The following is a 15,497-nucleotide window of genomic DNA, read 5'->3' as shown; positions in this document are numbered from 1 at the left end:
TCATACAGTGTTTACTTCCTACAGAGTGTTTCGAGATTTAACTGTAACTGGGTGTGCAGCATGATACAATTGTACAAACTGGTGCCTGTTTTTTTTCTTTCTTTTTTTAATTTCTTGCACTCTTCACTAATGATGCTGTGGGAATGTTGCTGATGTAATATTGTCTTAAATGAGGGGAAAATTTCCAGTTGGTATAAAAGTCTGTCTGAAGAATGCTTTGCCTCAGATCTGTATATGAAGTTAGCCCTGATTGCCTTTGAGCCACTAATTCCAACAGCTGGCTGAGGGGCTTAGTAATCCGTCTGAATAAATAATATGTGTCAACAGCAGCCTATTGAATCTATTGTGTTCCAGTACAATAAGGTTAACATTTTCTGCACTTGTGTGTGTGTGTTTTCAGTAAAAAAATAAAAACAACCCCAAAACAAAACCAACTGTATCGTGCCTCTTAAGTTGGTGAAGTGCTGCGCCACTCAGCTGAAGTGTGATTGGGTTTTAATGAGATGGAGGCGAATGAAGAGCTGGCCAGTCTTCAGAAAAAAAGTTGATTTCCCTCTCTCGTCAGTCTAAATTTAGCTGCAGAGAAGCAGCATCTTGTACAATCTATTTGGAGATATTCGTTTCACCTTTTTCTTCTTTTTGGTTCATCATCAAAAATACAATATAAGCACAGCTCAGCGGGGAGAACAATGCACTGCCGTGAGAAGTTGGAGGCAGGATCCGAGGGTGTTGATCAATGCGTCTTAAGTCTTTTTTTATGATTTACTCTTGCGTGCATAAGCGCACCGAGGGGATTTTGTGTACATTAGATGGCACGGTCTCTCCTATTTTGGTACCTTTAACTGTCGTTGCTTTGCTTTGCAAACAAATGTGCCAGGTTTTGTGAGGGGAAGCAGCGCGTCAGCCCTGGCGCTCATTATTGTTGTGGAGGAGCAGAAAGCGATTATTATGTTTCTGATCCAACCCTGCTACAGCAGCATTTCTCAGTGGCTCCTCTTGTTTTTGAAGTAGATTTGATTAACTTTCCAACGCGCCACTATATCCTTCATAAGAAAGGCAGTGCATTCAGCTTAATTCTCCTGTCCAGTGTAGGTTGTTCCAGGGGCAGGTGTAGAATCCCTCGGTCCCTCTGCGCTTGTGGACACATCGTGACAGGTGTGTGCTGAGCGGGATTGGCTGGGAGGCTCAAAGTGAAGCGCACCGAAAGGAGTTTGGAAGACTCGTCAATGAGCGGAAGACTTCAGAACCAAGGACAGTTCCAAACAGCTGTCTGGCAAACATGCCCAAAGTCAGCAACATCTGGACTCTGCTCATCTCGTCAAGCTCTTTAAACATTTCTGTGTAGTCTGCCGGTGCGAGGAGGACGAGCCAACACATCCAGGAGGGGAAAGGTAAGAAAGTGGATTTTCATGAAATTCAATTTAAACCTCCAGTCGGAAGTTGCTTGTCTGGGCTGTTTAAAAAAAAATACATGTTTTTGTCCTCCTGCTTCCTTAAGCCTGAATTATGGTTCTGCGTTAAATCGACGCAGTTTAGGTCTGCGTTGGTGTAACGCGGAACCATAAATCAGCCTTTAGATAACCTAAACCAATTGTTGTAAGTGCTTATTTTAAACCACAATTTTAAATCAATTATTTTTACCGCAGTTAAAAATCGCATGAATGATCACTAAACAAAGTAAATTTCTCAAAGCAAACTTAAAACAAGTTGATTACGCATCGGCGTGCCTGTGCTGGCATGTAGGCTACTGATGAATGAATATGTGAGGTTGTGCCTGAAGAAAGTAGAATAGTAAATGCAATCACAATTTCACGGAAAAATTGGACGTAATTAAATTGCAACCAGGTACTTTCCTGCTTCTAACATTTAAAATGACAAGATCATGTTGTTGAAAGTAGATTTTTCTATTTGGAAAGGTGATTAAAATATCTTAAAGGTAAAAGATGTGAAGACTCGCTTTTGACCAAAACGATCGTATAGTGTTATCAAGGGGGTGTAGCAGCTGGATTTCTCTGAAATCTAAAAGAATGATAAATCATCGGAGATTCCAGCAGTTTTTTAATGAATGAGCTGATATTTTTAGAAGCTGCTACTAACAGACAACAAACAAAGACGGCCTGTTACAGCCACCCTCATTCTTATATTCATGTCTCCCAGTCTCAGCAGCAGCCTTATGCCATCTCATTTTCATGCATGAATATTCAGGTGGGATATTAACACAATGAAATGTAATTTTTGACATTTAAACGGGCTGACAGCCAGATTTCCCTGCGCTATTTAGATGGAATTACGCATTTGATGCATGCTCAAACGTAGTCAGCTGGCTGGTGGCTACTACAGGGACATCCTAATTCTTTCAGCTGACAAGTGCAGGTGGAAGGATAAACTGACTCCCTGCTGGAGATTACACAATTGTGGGAATCATTTGATGGGTTAGAGGCTTCAGATTTTTATTCTTTTAAAAATGATTTCATCACTTTTAGATAAAGATATTTATTAGTTTTGAACTAAAGTCTTGCCCTGGCAGATTTATTAATTGGTTTTTCCAGCATGATGCTCTGCAATAACATTGTAAAAAAGCAAATTCATATGCAAGATAGCTGTTATTGAATCTTTGGATTTTGTCATAACAAAGAAATCTATATATTATTCTCATTTCACTTTTAGTCAAGAAAAAATTGGAGTTTAAAAAAAAAGTTTATAAACATCAGACTGGTATGGTGTTTAGGGTTCCATTATTCAACAGGTTTAATTCACATAGTTTACTTTCAATAAACTGTCTTTGGAAGCCCTGTCAAGGGTTTTATGAAACCACAGACAGGCTGTGTTCATTCTAAAAGTTTGAGTGGATGAAGTGAATTAGTCAAACCACCTTTAGTACCATATTTTCTGGACTATAAGCCGCACCTGCATACAAGCCTTTATTTAAAAAAAAAAGATATGCAAGCCGCAGATATTTATGTTGTTAGATTAGATATTTACTACATGTACAGAAGGATTTTGAACTGTAAATGATGTACATGTTTGTAGCTAAATAGATCCTTTCCTAACAGTGTCTTTTAACAACTTTGCTGATTAAAACGGGAGAAGAAAGAGAGAAGAGAAAATAACCGGTATTTATTTATCTATTTCTACCTACTTCTATCTGCTAAAGAAGAAGTAGCGTATTCTTCTTTGCATTTATTTTGTCTCAGTTTTGATTCTAATTCCGGTTAGGGCGCCCCGAGCATTGGAAGAAAAATCCACAGAATAGCTGCACCTTTGTATAAGCCGCATGGTTGAAAACCTATGAAAAAAGTAGCGGCTTATAGTCCAGAAAATACGGTATATTCTTTATATTACAGATATTATTGTGGCTACACCAGATATTTGGGTGAGGGCTAAGTAAAATTAGACCTGATGATCTCATGTCATTGTCGAAAAATCCTTACTGTTCAGGGTAGAACATGTAATGCATCAGCTGATGTTTCAAAGCTGAGAAAAGACACACAGCCTCTTCTTTTGAACTTGGTTTTCAGAGGGAATATTGTAAGCCGACCAGTGAGTGACTTCATTGGCTGCCGGGTGCCAGTGTAACAGCCGTTTCAAGATAGTTTTAATGATGCTGCGGTGTCAAGGCTTGATAAAAGTCACTACTAACCAAAGGCTGGGATTTAATGCTCATGTAAGCCCACAATGCCGTTCCCCATTTAATATGTGTTTCAAATAATTAGAGGGGACTACGATTTGAAAGCTTTAAACTGTGTTGGCTGTTCTTGTGAGCATTTACGTTCATACGGGTTTAAGAGGGTCTTCTGGACCTCCAACTTTGGCCTAGTTTGCATAAGTCAGCTTAATTGGCTGTTTGTTATTGGACCATTAATTCACACTGTGACCTAGTCTTTGAAACCATCTGCTCTAGCAGAGAGCATGAAGGAGCAAATAGACTCCTAATGTTGAACCCTTCAAGTTGCTTTTGCACCTTTGTTCTAATAATAGGATGATGTGGCTTGGCAATATCAAACACTTTCACCTATTGTTCAGGACACAAACCAGATCTAACACTGATTAGACAGCACAACCTCATACATCATCTCAAATAATTGTCTTTGATGGGCGGACTGTAGTGGATTTGTCAATGCACAGCAAGGTCTCCCACCCACAACCTGGTGTAATATTTGTCCAGAGAGAAATTCAGTATTCATTACAGTTTCCTCAATTTCTTTGTTGTTTGCCGCTCGCTCTGCTCTAAGGTTGTCAAAGGATAATCTTTCATGTCCCTGCAAAAGCATGATTACTCACATCCAGCACATGGCCTTATCTGAGTGCAGCTGCAGAAGTCCATGTTTTTGTAACCAATCTCTGGATCCCCTCCTGTGATGGTCTTCTGCCTATGTGAGCACAGGAAACAGGACACAGTTAGGAGAAAGCAGAGTTGAAAATCAAGTTTGAGTCTGGAAGTCAATAAAATGTTATTCCAATGTTATAATGAATGTAACAACACTGTGTGACAGGGGGGTGGAGGTGGGGGGTGGTGGGCTCCCTGCTGCTTTTTAAAGGAGAGGGGAGAAAACACAAAGCTCAGTTGAGTTTACCTGCATGATGCCTCCAAATGGGTTCAAAACAGACTTGTTGACATTTTGTGGCGTTGCATCCTGCCTTTTAAATCATTTGACGAATACAGCTGATATTTGCTGTGTGAATGTTCTGATAATAATACTGGAAAGGCTGCAAAGCGGGACTCATTCATAACACAAGGTCTCTCTGAATCTACTTAAATTAGTGCAGCTGTGCTGAACTTGTACGCCTGCATTAATGTGGCAAAGCACTGTGACTGAACCTGCACAGCTCCCTGAGCCAAACATCACAACAAGTCACGGCGAGATCCAAACCTGTAACCTCAACGTGGTGGGAAGCAATATTAGCATACATGTCTCACTGCCCATATCCCCTGCAGTCCCACCCTTATTTTTTATCCATCATGTTTCCATGGCAACCCCGGCCATTGAGGAGATCCACGGTCTGTGTGATATCTGCGTTGTAAGCTGGGAAACTATGCATTATTTGAAGGGTATCTTAGATATCTAAGCATGTGGTCATTCTGACTGAATTGGTCTATCAGATAATTCTGCAGTGATTCTCTTTTTCAAAATATCTCAAATATCTACCTCAGTTTAATTTCTGAAAGCAAACTTGTAAGATTCATAGTTCAGTTTCATTTTCGTCACACAAGAATCTTGGGATTAGACTTTCCAATAAAATCATTGTTGTCTGAATAACCAGAGAAATGCAATTTGGTTGGGATAAGAATTGATGAAAATCTGTGACAAGAAAGGGAGTATAAATAAATTGGCGGCGTTTATTCTATTTCATGCCTTTTTTCTTTCTTTTTGTAATGAAACTGAACACACCTCTGGGCAAACTAGAGAACAGGTGAATGGCAATAATGAAAATAAGTGAGTCGTGGTTGAAAAAATAGTTTCATTACTGATGCACATTCTGAAATAATTTTGTAATATTGTTGTTACACATCTGTTTCAATGAAAGAAGTATTAATTTTTGTCTCATTTGTGATTACATTGCCTTCCATTTCCTCAGGAAATATAAGACATGCTGTACTTGCTGAGGGAAGACTTGAAAGTGAACGGCCTCCAGACTGTGTGAAGCTCTATCTCGCTCTACTTCAGCCAGCTAAACCCTCCTACCTGTTTCTACCATGCTGCATGTAGTGCTGTACCCCAAGTGGAGGGCCAACTCAGCCCATTACTGGCCCCTCCACATGTTCCTGTTGGACCTGCTGATAGTAGGAGTCCTGCCAAGTATTTCCAGATTTCCCCCTGCAGCCAAACGCGAGATCATTGTTGATGGGGACTTGGTGATTGGAGGCCTGTTCCCCGTGCATGGAAAAGGTGAGGGGATGGAGGACTGTGGGAAGATCAACGAGGAGAGAGGAATCCAGAGACTGGAGGCCATGCTGCTGGCACTTGATGAGATTAACTCCAGCGACCGCATCCTTCCCGGACTCCAGCTGGGCGCCCACATCCTGGACACCTGTTCCAAGGACACCTACGCTCTGGAGCAGTCCCTAGATTTTGTCAGGGCCTCTCTCACCAAGGTGCAGGATCCAGGTTTCATCTGCCCAGACGGCTCCAGGCCCGTCCAAAACGATATTCCACTGGCCATTTCTGGGGTTATTGGAGGATCCTACAGCGACGTCTCAATTCAGGTAAATAGATAAAGAAAAATGTTTTCTACATTTTTAGCATGTGCATGATGCAAGGAGAACTCAAGACACATGGGGTTGTATTGGTAAAATAGTCCATACTGTATATGTGAGTAACCTGCAATAAAACGCTTTGTTCAACGTAACCATTGATTCCTAAACTTTATAATGATCTTAGTTACCGAAACTAAACATTAGCTTAAAAATGTAGCTTGAAGACATTTTACTAACTTTTTACATAAATGTGTTACGGTTTATCATATATCAGAACTTTCAGTAATTTGTGCAATAAGTTCTGAAGATATTTGGACCCTAAAATAAAAAGGTCTGTTTCAGACGTTTTAAAAGATGAACCTGTGAACCTGCTTTTAAGTCTCAGATTTTACATATCCAGACAATAAAAATAAAGTTACCCCTTAATAGACCTTAAAATCAGGTACATTACATGTTTAAAAAAAACAGTACACAACAGTACACAACAGTACAAAACAAAAAAACAGTTTGTGGCTTTATTTAGTGTACAAAACCATAAGTCTCTACACCCCCGACTGCAGCCCAGGCCACAAAAAGAACATCTTCATCAAATTTGCTGACGACACCACTGTGGTTTGACTGATTTCCAAGGGAGACTAGTCAGCCTGTAGAGACGAGGTGCAGAGCCTCTCAACCTGGTGTTCAGACAACAATTTGACACTGAACACAGCAAAAACAAAGGAGATCATCATAGACTTCAGGAGGAACAGAACCATCCCACTCCCCCTCTACATCGACGACGAGTGTGTGGAGAGAGTCCATATGTTCAGGTTCCTGGGAGTCCAGATCTCTGATGGCCTGATGACCGCTCGTCCATCGAGAGCCTGCTGATGTATTGTGTCTCCTGCTGGTTTTTTTAAAAGACTTTATACTTCTTATTCTTATATTATCATTCTGCATATCTGCACTTTTTATTTACTTGTTGTTTTTTACTTTAATTGTTTTGCACTGAGCATAGGAGAAGCCTCGCAATTTTGTTATACAATGTATAACGACAATAAATGGCATTCAATTCAAAATGAATAAGCAGTTTCTAAAAACACAAAAGGACAATTTTAGGCCATCTGTCCAACAGTTAAACTTAAACTAAAACAGTACAAAGAAACACACCAGAAACTCTTGAATGCAGAAAGAAAACATGGTGTTACAATTGCAGAGTAACTCGGCTTCTAAGTGTTATTGTTTTAATATTTTTCACAAGTTTAATAAAATTATGATGTAATAAAAGAAAACATTATAATACAAGAAAACATTAAGTTGTTCTTCTTCAAATGATCTTAAGAGGTCAGCAATACAAGTGTCCAAAGAACACTATCACTCTGACGAGATGTATCAAACAGTAAAGTAAGGGTAAATATCCAGATCAAGTTATTCCATAATAGCACATTATTGTTTCATTACTGTTTAAGTCTCAGCTGTCAGTTGTAAATCGCCAAAATATTGAATTTGAAGAACTCACAACATGGTACATTCTTTTTTTATGTTGTCCCAAATAAATCTTTTAAATCTTGTTAAAGAAGACACATCTAATCTGGTCAGGTGAAATACTTGGGAAAGTCTTCCCAGAGGTTGTTTTTTTCCCCCTTTCTATATGTTCTGATAAGACACATCTATACAAACAAACAAACAAACAAACAAACAAACAACACCACATGACCATTAATGACCAAAGTTGTAATGCATTTACAATAAGTTTATTATACAATGAGTAATAACGGACAGGCTTCACAACTTTCCTGCAGCCATATTCCAGCAGTAAACATCAATAAAAGATTATTGAAAATGTATAAAATTAGACTTGGAATTTATGTTTGTTTGTTTTTTTCCTTGAAATTTTACCCCACCTCACTTTATTTTTTTGTACTAAGATGGGCCCAATACACCATGGGACTAGTCTCAGCAAAATACAATTTTAGCGAGCTTCAGTTTGCAAGTTCGACTCAAATTTGAACCTTAGATTAGAAAGAAAAACTTTTTCCATGGAAACACCTAGAATTCAAGAGAACTGTCAAATGTCGTAAATACCTTTTTACTCATGAGGTGTTTTTTAAACGTGTAGATAGTCCAATTTAACGCATCACTGCGTTGCCAGCTCTGTTTGTATGAGGTACACTAACGGCTACACTTTGCCTTTGAAGAGTAATTTCAATGATCATCCGCTGTCTTCATCTGTTGATTAATTTCACAAGAACTGTAGTGGCAGTCGCAATAATCTGTCCAAAATCAACAACTCTTTGTTTTGAAGAGCAGTCTCACAGGATGACATTCAAGGAGAGTTATCCTCATAAAAAGAAAAACACCATTCAAAGGAACCCCCCCAGCGGTACCATTGTTGCAATTTCAGAATTGTTGCTTTTGTTTTGCAAAAAATTGTAATGGAAATCCACCTATTCACAAATCTAGCTTCCTTTCTTTTTAAAGTGAAACAGATCAGTGAATTGCCATAGAATACATTAAATGTTTTTACAAGAATTCTCCCTTCATCACCTTGGAGAGTTACAAAAGAGGGGCCCCCAAACAGATTATTGTTTAGGCCTCCTAAAAGAAGAAAAAATATCAGAACCACTTGGGGTTGACACAAGATCCACATGAAAAGTTTGGAAAACCATTTCAGTAGCTTATTATCATTACTGTAATGTAGTCAATAATATATTAATTGGCAATGACTCACACGATTTCATTATTAATACAATTCCGAATGTACACCTACATTATAGCTGCAATCTTTGTGGACTGACAAAACTAAGCATTGCGCTTCATATCAGTAGTCTGTACATTTAATTAATGGTCTTTAGCGCTAAATACAACCAGAACCTGGTCTGTCAACACAAAAAAAAAAAAAAAAACACAAAACAAAGTAAATATCATCAGCATATTGCTTTAAAATGTGGGACCCTATTGATCGACTGATAGAAGTCATTGGCTCTTTGGAGCCACCTATCAGAAGAATTTGTAAACTCATGAGTATTTGCAAGCACTGCGCTAAATACTCTTTTTAAAGGACGTGGAAACTTTCTCCCACCAGAATTGTGATCGGTGCCTCACATTGTCATTCAGCCTTTGAGATTACATTCACAAGACATGTGGGGCTAAAGCCCTGGCAAAATCCTTGTGCACCCCCTCTGCTCAGAACAACAGCAATACTATAGAGCTTCCGCTCCTGTAATACTGATGATGGTTTATCAAAAGACCAGCATTGTGTGTGCGTGTGAGTGCAAATATGTGTGCTTGTCTGTCTTTGAATGAGTCGTCAGCAACCACACAGTCACAAAGACTCAAAACTGTGCTTTTGTGTGTGTGTGTTTTTCTTTCTTCTGGATACATACCTCCTCAGTCACTCTACTCAAGAGTTTTTTTGTTAGTGCTTTTACTTCCTGGGCAGGAAAATGAATTGAACTGTGAGAGCAGCTTGAAACCCATGGTGGGATTTTTTTCAAGAGGTCACTGGTTTACACAGTCCCCATTTATCCTACAAAAGCACTTTGTGGAGATGAAGGGGCATTATAAAAGTGAGGACGATGAGTGCCAGGGCTCATCCTGGCGAACTTTGAGAAGAGCTGGTTTTCCCATCTGTGGGGTGCATCGCTGTTGGCTGGCATGTATGTGTCCACCTGCATACGGAGGACAGGCTGAGGCTGCCTTTGACAAAGCCAAGGATACGATGCTGCAAGGATGGTGGGAGACAAGCCAGTTTCTCATGAAACACAAATAATTCCTACATAATTAGCCCCAACAATGTTTCAGAAGTTTATCTAGCTCATACTGGTTTGTTGTGTAGTGCTTGTCTTCTAAAAACATTTATTGCCATCTGAGATTTTATAGCTTTATAACCAACCATGCATGATGACTCAGCTTTAGCAACCCACACAATTTACAGCATTGGGCTTAACCTGGCATGACAGTGAAATAATAAGAAAATGAACAATGAAGTCATGTTGAACTTGTTCCCACATGTTTCAAGGAAAAGTAACATTGAGGTACGCATCCTCAAATCCTCGAGGCATATGCCACATTTGCTCATTCATGGCAGATTTTGACCAAAGGTGCCGGCAGCTTCAAGATCTCAGGGTTCTCTTCTACTAGAAGCTAAACAATTATTTCAGCCTTAGGTTTTTTGAATTCCCACTGAGGATTAAAGAACAGCCTAAAGTTTTCCAGGCTAAGATTTTTTTTAGTAGAAGCAGTGTAGCCCCTCACGGAATTTCTTGTAGCAACAACCACAAAATTCAGGGACCATAAATCGCCCTTCAGTACACTTCTGCACACTTTCCCCTTTTTACGCATAATATTGACAAATGCTTTGGTGATAAGAAGATGACACAAGTTACTATCACTCAATTTAATGCCATTATTTTTTAACAGTTCTATGTGTCCCTTGATGTTCGTGAATGGCAGATCCTCCTTTGCAATGAAGTAGGCTCTATTGAATTTTTCATTTTTTTACTTTTTCAGCATATTTTACATTTCCATCTTTTTTATTATTATGTTAAAACTGTGAGCAACCAATATTGTCCTCAAACTTTATAAAGCACCACACTGAGAGCAGGAAAAAAAATGAGCCATTATACTGGCCTTTCATTGTATTTCAACCAATTAAATTTTGACAACCATTCATACTGTTCACTGACCACTGAGCACCGATGAGCAGAGATGAACTCGCACACTTCCACGCTCACTCATGCACAGGCTTTGGGGTTGTATTCAGAAAATCCATTCATTCCTAAACGAACACTTTTCAGTGGATATAGGCCACATCCACATTCATACATTTTCATTTCAAAACACAAACATTTTTGTTGTTTTTTAAACTTATATCAGACATCCACACAAAACTTTTATTTGCTGCACACCCTGTTTGAGTAAATGCAACTCTTGCAGTTTTATGTGGGCCGAGATGGCGATGGCAGTTGCACTTCCTTCTCAATTAAAAATAGTGAGAAACAGTAAGCACCATAGAGTGTTTGTTCTTGGTATCAGCCGGAGTCTTTATTTAACAACACTACAACTGCCTACAATACGTGGGAAGAAAGACAGCTCGAGCTATAAACTATCTGCAGTAAAGATTATATCCAGCAAAGTTTTAGGCTTGCTCACCCTTGTCTCCATGCCCAGGGAGCAATGGCGGGCCATGTGACAAAGTATGTTTTTTTCGTTTTTTTTTTTACAGTGATCTGATATAGCAGGAGATCTTCTCAGACATGGACCTTAATTGCTAGTGTGGATGGGTTTTGTTTTAAACAGGGACTGAAGTGGATGTAGCCAAAGTGAAATTCTATTGATTGCTGGTTACTGTGGGGTGCACTATAGCGGCTGATTGTATATTCAGTAAGTACAGTTCAAGACTATGACCTTTCTTATTTTTCAACATGAATTAAAAAAGTTTGAACATTTTGCAGGTTGTTTTGCAGCAAGTAATTGTTAAAAAGCTACCATTTTTTGTTGCAGTAATGAGCCCCGTATTATGTAATCCTATTTATTCTCTGGTTTGCAGATGCTGTACGTTCAAACAGACATTTAAGTGCCATTACGATAGCACTAGCCACCATTCAGGCTCATGTGTATTAATTGGACCTTTCAGTTCTTATAGTGAAATATATCATCATAGTGCCTTTTCAGCATTATGCATTTAGTTCATCATTATGAAGAATATAATATCTGAAGAATATAAATAATTGGACACTGAAAAAGGACTAAGTAATAGCTGAAACACAATTGGAAAAACTTGGGAATACCGCAATAACTGAAGGTTATAACATCTGTTTTACTATATATTTGATGTTGAATATTTTTGGTATGCAGCCATTTATTAGCTTTGCTGGTGTGTGGTGCAGGGGGGGAGGTGGGCTCTTACTCTATTGTTTAGCTATCTTTGCAGAGTTCGTTAGAAGTAAAAAACAAAGCCTTGGTGCTAACTTGAAAAAGGTTTTGTTTATTATGTGACAGTCTCCTTGAAACTGTTATGTAGCACATTTGGAGAACACATCTCCAATATCTAATTACTGAATCAGGATGTCACATAAGGGAAAAAGCTGCAATGGCTGTAAGTTTGTTTGGAGTTGCACAATTAGACTGCGAGCATGTCTGTTTCTGGATGTGCCTTTTATATATATATATATATATATATATATATATATATATATATATATACACTATATATATATATATATATATATATATATATATATACACTATATATATATATATATATATATATATATATATATATATATACACTATATATATATATATATATATATATATATATATATATATATATATATATATACACTATATATATATATATATATATATGTATATATATATATATATATATATATATATATATATATATATATATATATATATATATATATATATATATATATATATATATATATATATATATATATAAAGGTATAGTTGTGTGATCTAGGTATCACACTCAGTATTTACTGTGACCATATAGCTGTATGTAACAAGAACGGAAGATTGCATTTACAGAGTCATAACAATACAATTTACTAAACTTTGCAGGGGTGTTTTATAATGTTGCAGAATTAAATAATACCTTAAAGCTTTAAGGAAATAACTGTGATGTATCACTGTATTTGAGAGCTCTGTTAGAGGCTGCTTTTGTGGTGAGTATTGTTTTACTGGTGGGAGGAAAATTATAGATGGAAATTTAATTTGACATATTTTCTGTTCTTAAAATAATCTTTGCAAGCAATTTAACACACACTCTACCATTGCCCTGCTTGTTTGACATGTTTCTCTGCTCCAACACACCTAATTCAAATGACCAGATTGCCATGAACTGATTATATTTCGAGAATTTATTTACATTTACGAACACTGCAAATATGGTTATGTTTTTGTGTGTGTGTCTGCATTAATGTCTCAGCTGCCATGGGACAGATTGCCAGTCCAATACAGTGCCACACAGAAATGAACAAGGCAAATAACCCTCCACGCTGACTCCTATAGACAATTAAAAATCAAATGAAATTACTTTATTAATCACTTAAGTATTTACATTAAATTACTTAAAAGAAAATCTTAAATTCACAAGGTTTTCATTCTCATTATGTGTTGGGCAGCATGGTTGTGTGGTTAGCACTGTTACGTCACAACAAGAAGGTTTCTGGTTCACTCCCCGTGTCCAGTAAAAGTCTTTCTGTGTGTTTGCATGTTCTCCCTGTACTTTGTGTTTTTTTTCTTTTTTTTAATGAAAGTGTTATCTTACTAATTGACTAAGTGCTAAATATTTTTTTAGTTTAAGGGCATCTAATATACATAATTCATGCCTTTGTGTGGTTAATGCAGTTAATTAATAATCTGTTCATGCTCTCTGTTCATCTGCTGTCTGAAACAAGCCAGTAGATGACCTGTTTCTTAAAAGTGTTTTAGACACACATGTGTACATAAAGAGTAGCAGAAATTTAGAAATTAGGAGAATAATTTAACAAGATTTGACAAATTTAGCAACTTGTAACACCATGCAGAAAACCAACAAATGAAAAAGGGCACATTCCAGTTTAAACTAATGGAAATGCTGAAATGAACCCAAAACGTGCAGTGGTTTTAAATAAAAAAAAAAAAAGGGTTACCTTGGCAATTCAGTGCATAGAATCTGCATAAGTGGCCAACTGTCAATCATGAAATAGTTAAATAATAGGCAATAAACAGTTTTGAAAGATGCCAGTGGATGACGTTAAAAAGACGCTTTAGGAAAGAAATCTAGTCAGTTAGCTAAAAGTAATTATAAAATGAACTTCAAACTATTAAAAAATGTCCAGCTGACAATAGATGATAATATGAATAATATCCCACTATTCTTGAGGAGGTTTAAGGGATGTTAACACTGATTTTAACAGTTTCAATTATTTCCCTTCCAGACACTAGCCCCGGTGCTGGACATGTGCCAAATGGATTTACTTAGTTAGCCTTTTAGTTTCTAAAATAGGATGCCCTGTCTTGTCTCATCAAAATAACAGTAACCCATGCCCATGAGTGATTGACACCTTACAAATTCAAGTTCAAAATTCAGAACACGACATTTTACACAAATATTTTACACACATGAGCTGACATTTCAGTCAAATCTTTCAGTAATACAAAAAGAAATCTGGAATTTTAACACGGACAATATTGCCGTAAATCAATCTTGAATAAACTACCCAGAGAGGGAGAGAGAGAGAAAAAAAATGGCCACAGTGATCTTTCCTCGGGCTGACATTAAAGAGGTTTATCCGTGATGACATTGTTGCTGTGTGAGCACAGGACAGTGTTTGCCCTTTTAAACATGCTGTGTACAAAGGTCAAGTATGTGGTGGTGGCTGCCCGATGAACGCATCGCTTTGCATGCCTTCACAGCAGTTAGCACAAAGGAACAGGACTGTTCGAATTAGGTATGATTATAATAGATTATCAATTGTAAAATAACAAATTTACGTGAAATATATTTTTTTTACAACAACTGTCATTACCTGCTTTTTGGGTGACATCACTTCCTGTGTAGATTATGCATGCTCGGTGTAAAGCAAAAACCAATATATTAAATATAAACAAACTTATAATTAACACTGATCTTTAACATGTTAAAAAATTGAATATCCATTGCACATTTTGTGCACTTTTAACCACAGGGTCATTTGTTTGGTTGCCTTGAATCCAATTCAGAAATCGTGGAAGAATGTGTGATTTGTAAATGTGAACGTGATACAATGATTTTCAAATTTAATAATCCCCTGGGTTTTTTTTTCCACATAGAACATAAGATGTATCAAATGCCAAAAGTGAAGCATTTTATCATTTAACCAAAAAAGTTTAATTTGAATTTGATGGCAGTAATATGTATCTAAAATGGTAGGACACAATGGTTCTATAGAAACACGCCTTCACATGTGATCATCTACAGTACATATCATGATCAAAAGATTTAGAGAATCTTGAGATAAATCTCTGTGTGCAAGGGACGATATCAGAAATCTGTGATATTCAGGTCCTCACTTGAACTTCAACCTCACTGGTCCTTTTCACATAGCACTTGTATCAAATCAGGGCACACAAGTCATCCTAGTGGGTATAGAAAATGAAAAAAAAATAAAAAATAGGAAGTCATTCTAGCAATTCACACAGACCAAATGAAGAACAGTGCGGCACTAGTGTGTGTCTTCACACAGCGTGCTGGCATCAGTGGATCATCTGTGTGAGTGACAGGAGTGTCCCTGGTGAGAGTAGCGTGTGCGATGCTACTACACCT

At 37.5% G+C, this 15,497-nt stretch overlaps 1 protein-coding gene across 1 annotated transcript in view; it reads left to right on the top strand.

Moving 5' to 3' along the window:
* Nucleotides 1-588: 588 nt before the first annotated feature.
* The window catches only part of grm2b (glutamate receptor, metabotropic 2b), a 39,147-nt gene continuing 24,238 nt past the window's right edge, over nucleotides 589-15,497 (top strand). The window contains exons 1-2 of the mRNA XM_061727294.1: nucleotides 589-1,391; nucleotides 5,578-6,205. Of these exons, the coding sequence (XP_061583278.1) occupies nucleotides 5,696-6,205 (510 nt within the window). The 5' untranslated portion in view covers nucleotides 589-1,391; nucleotides 5,578-5,695. The remainder of the gene's footprint in view (nucleotides 1,392-5,577; nucleotides 6,206-15,497) is intronic.

This window comes from Cololabis saira, chromosome 8, assembly GCF_033807715.1.
Source record: "Cololabis saira isolate AMF1-May2022 chromosome 8, fColSai1.1, whole genome shotgun sequence".
Lineage (NCBI taxonomy): Eukaryota > Metazoa > Chordata > Actinopteri > Beloniformes > Belonidae > Cololabis > Cololabis saira.
This window is presented reverse-complemented; position numbering and strand designations above follow the sequence as displayed.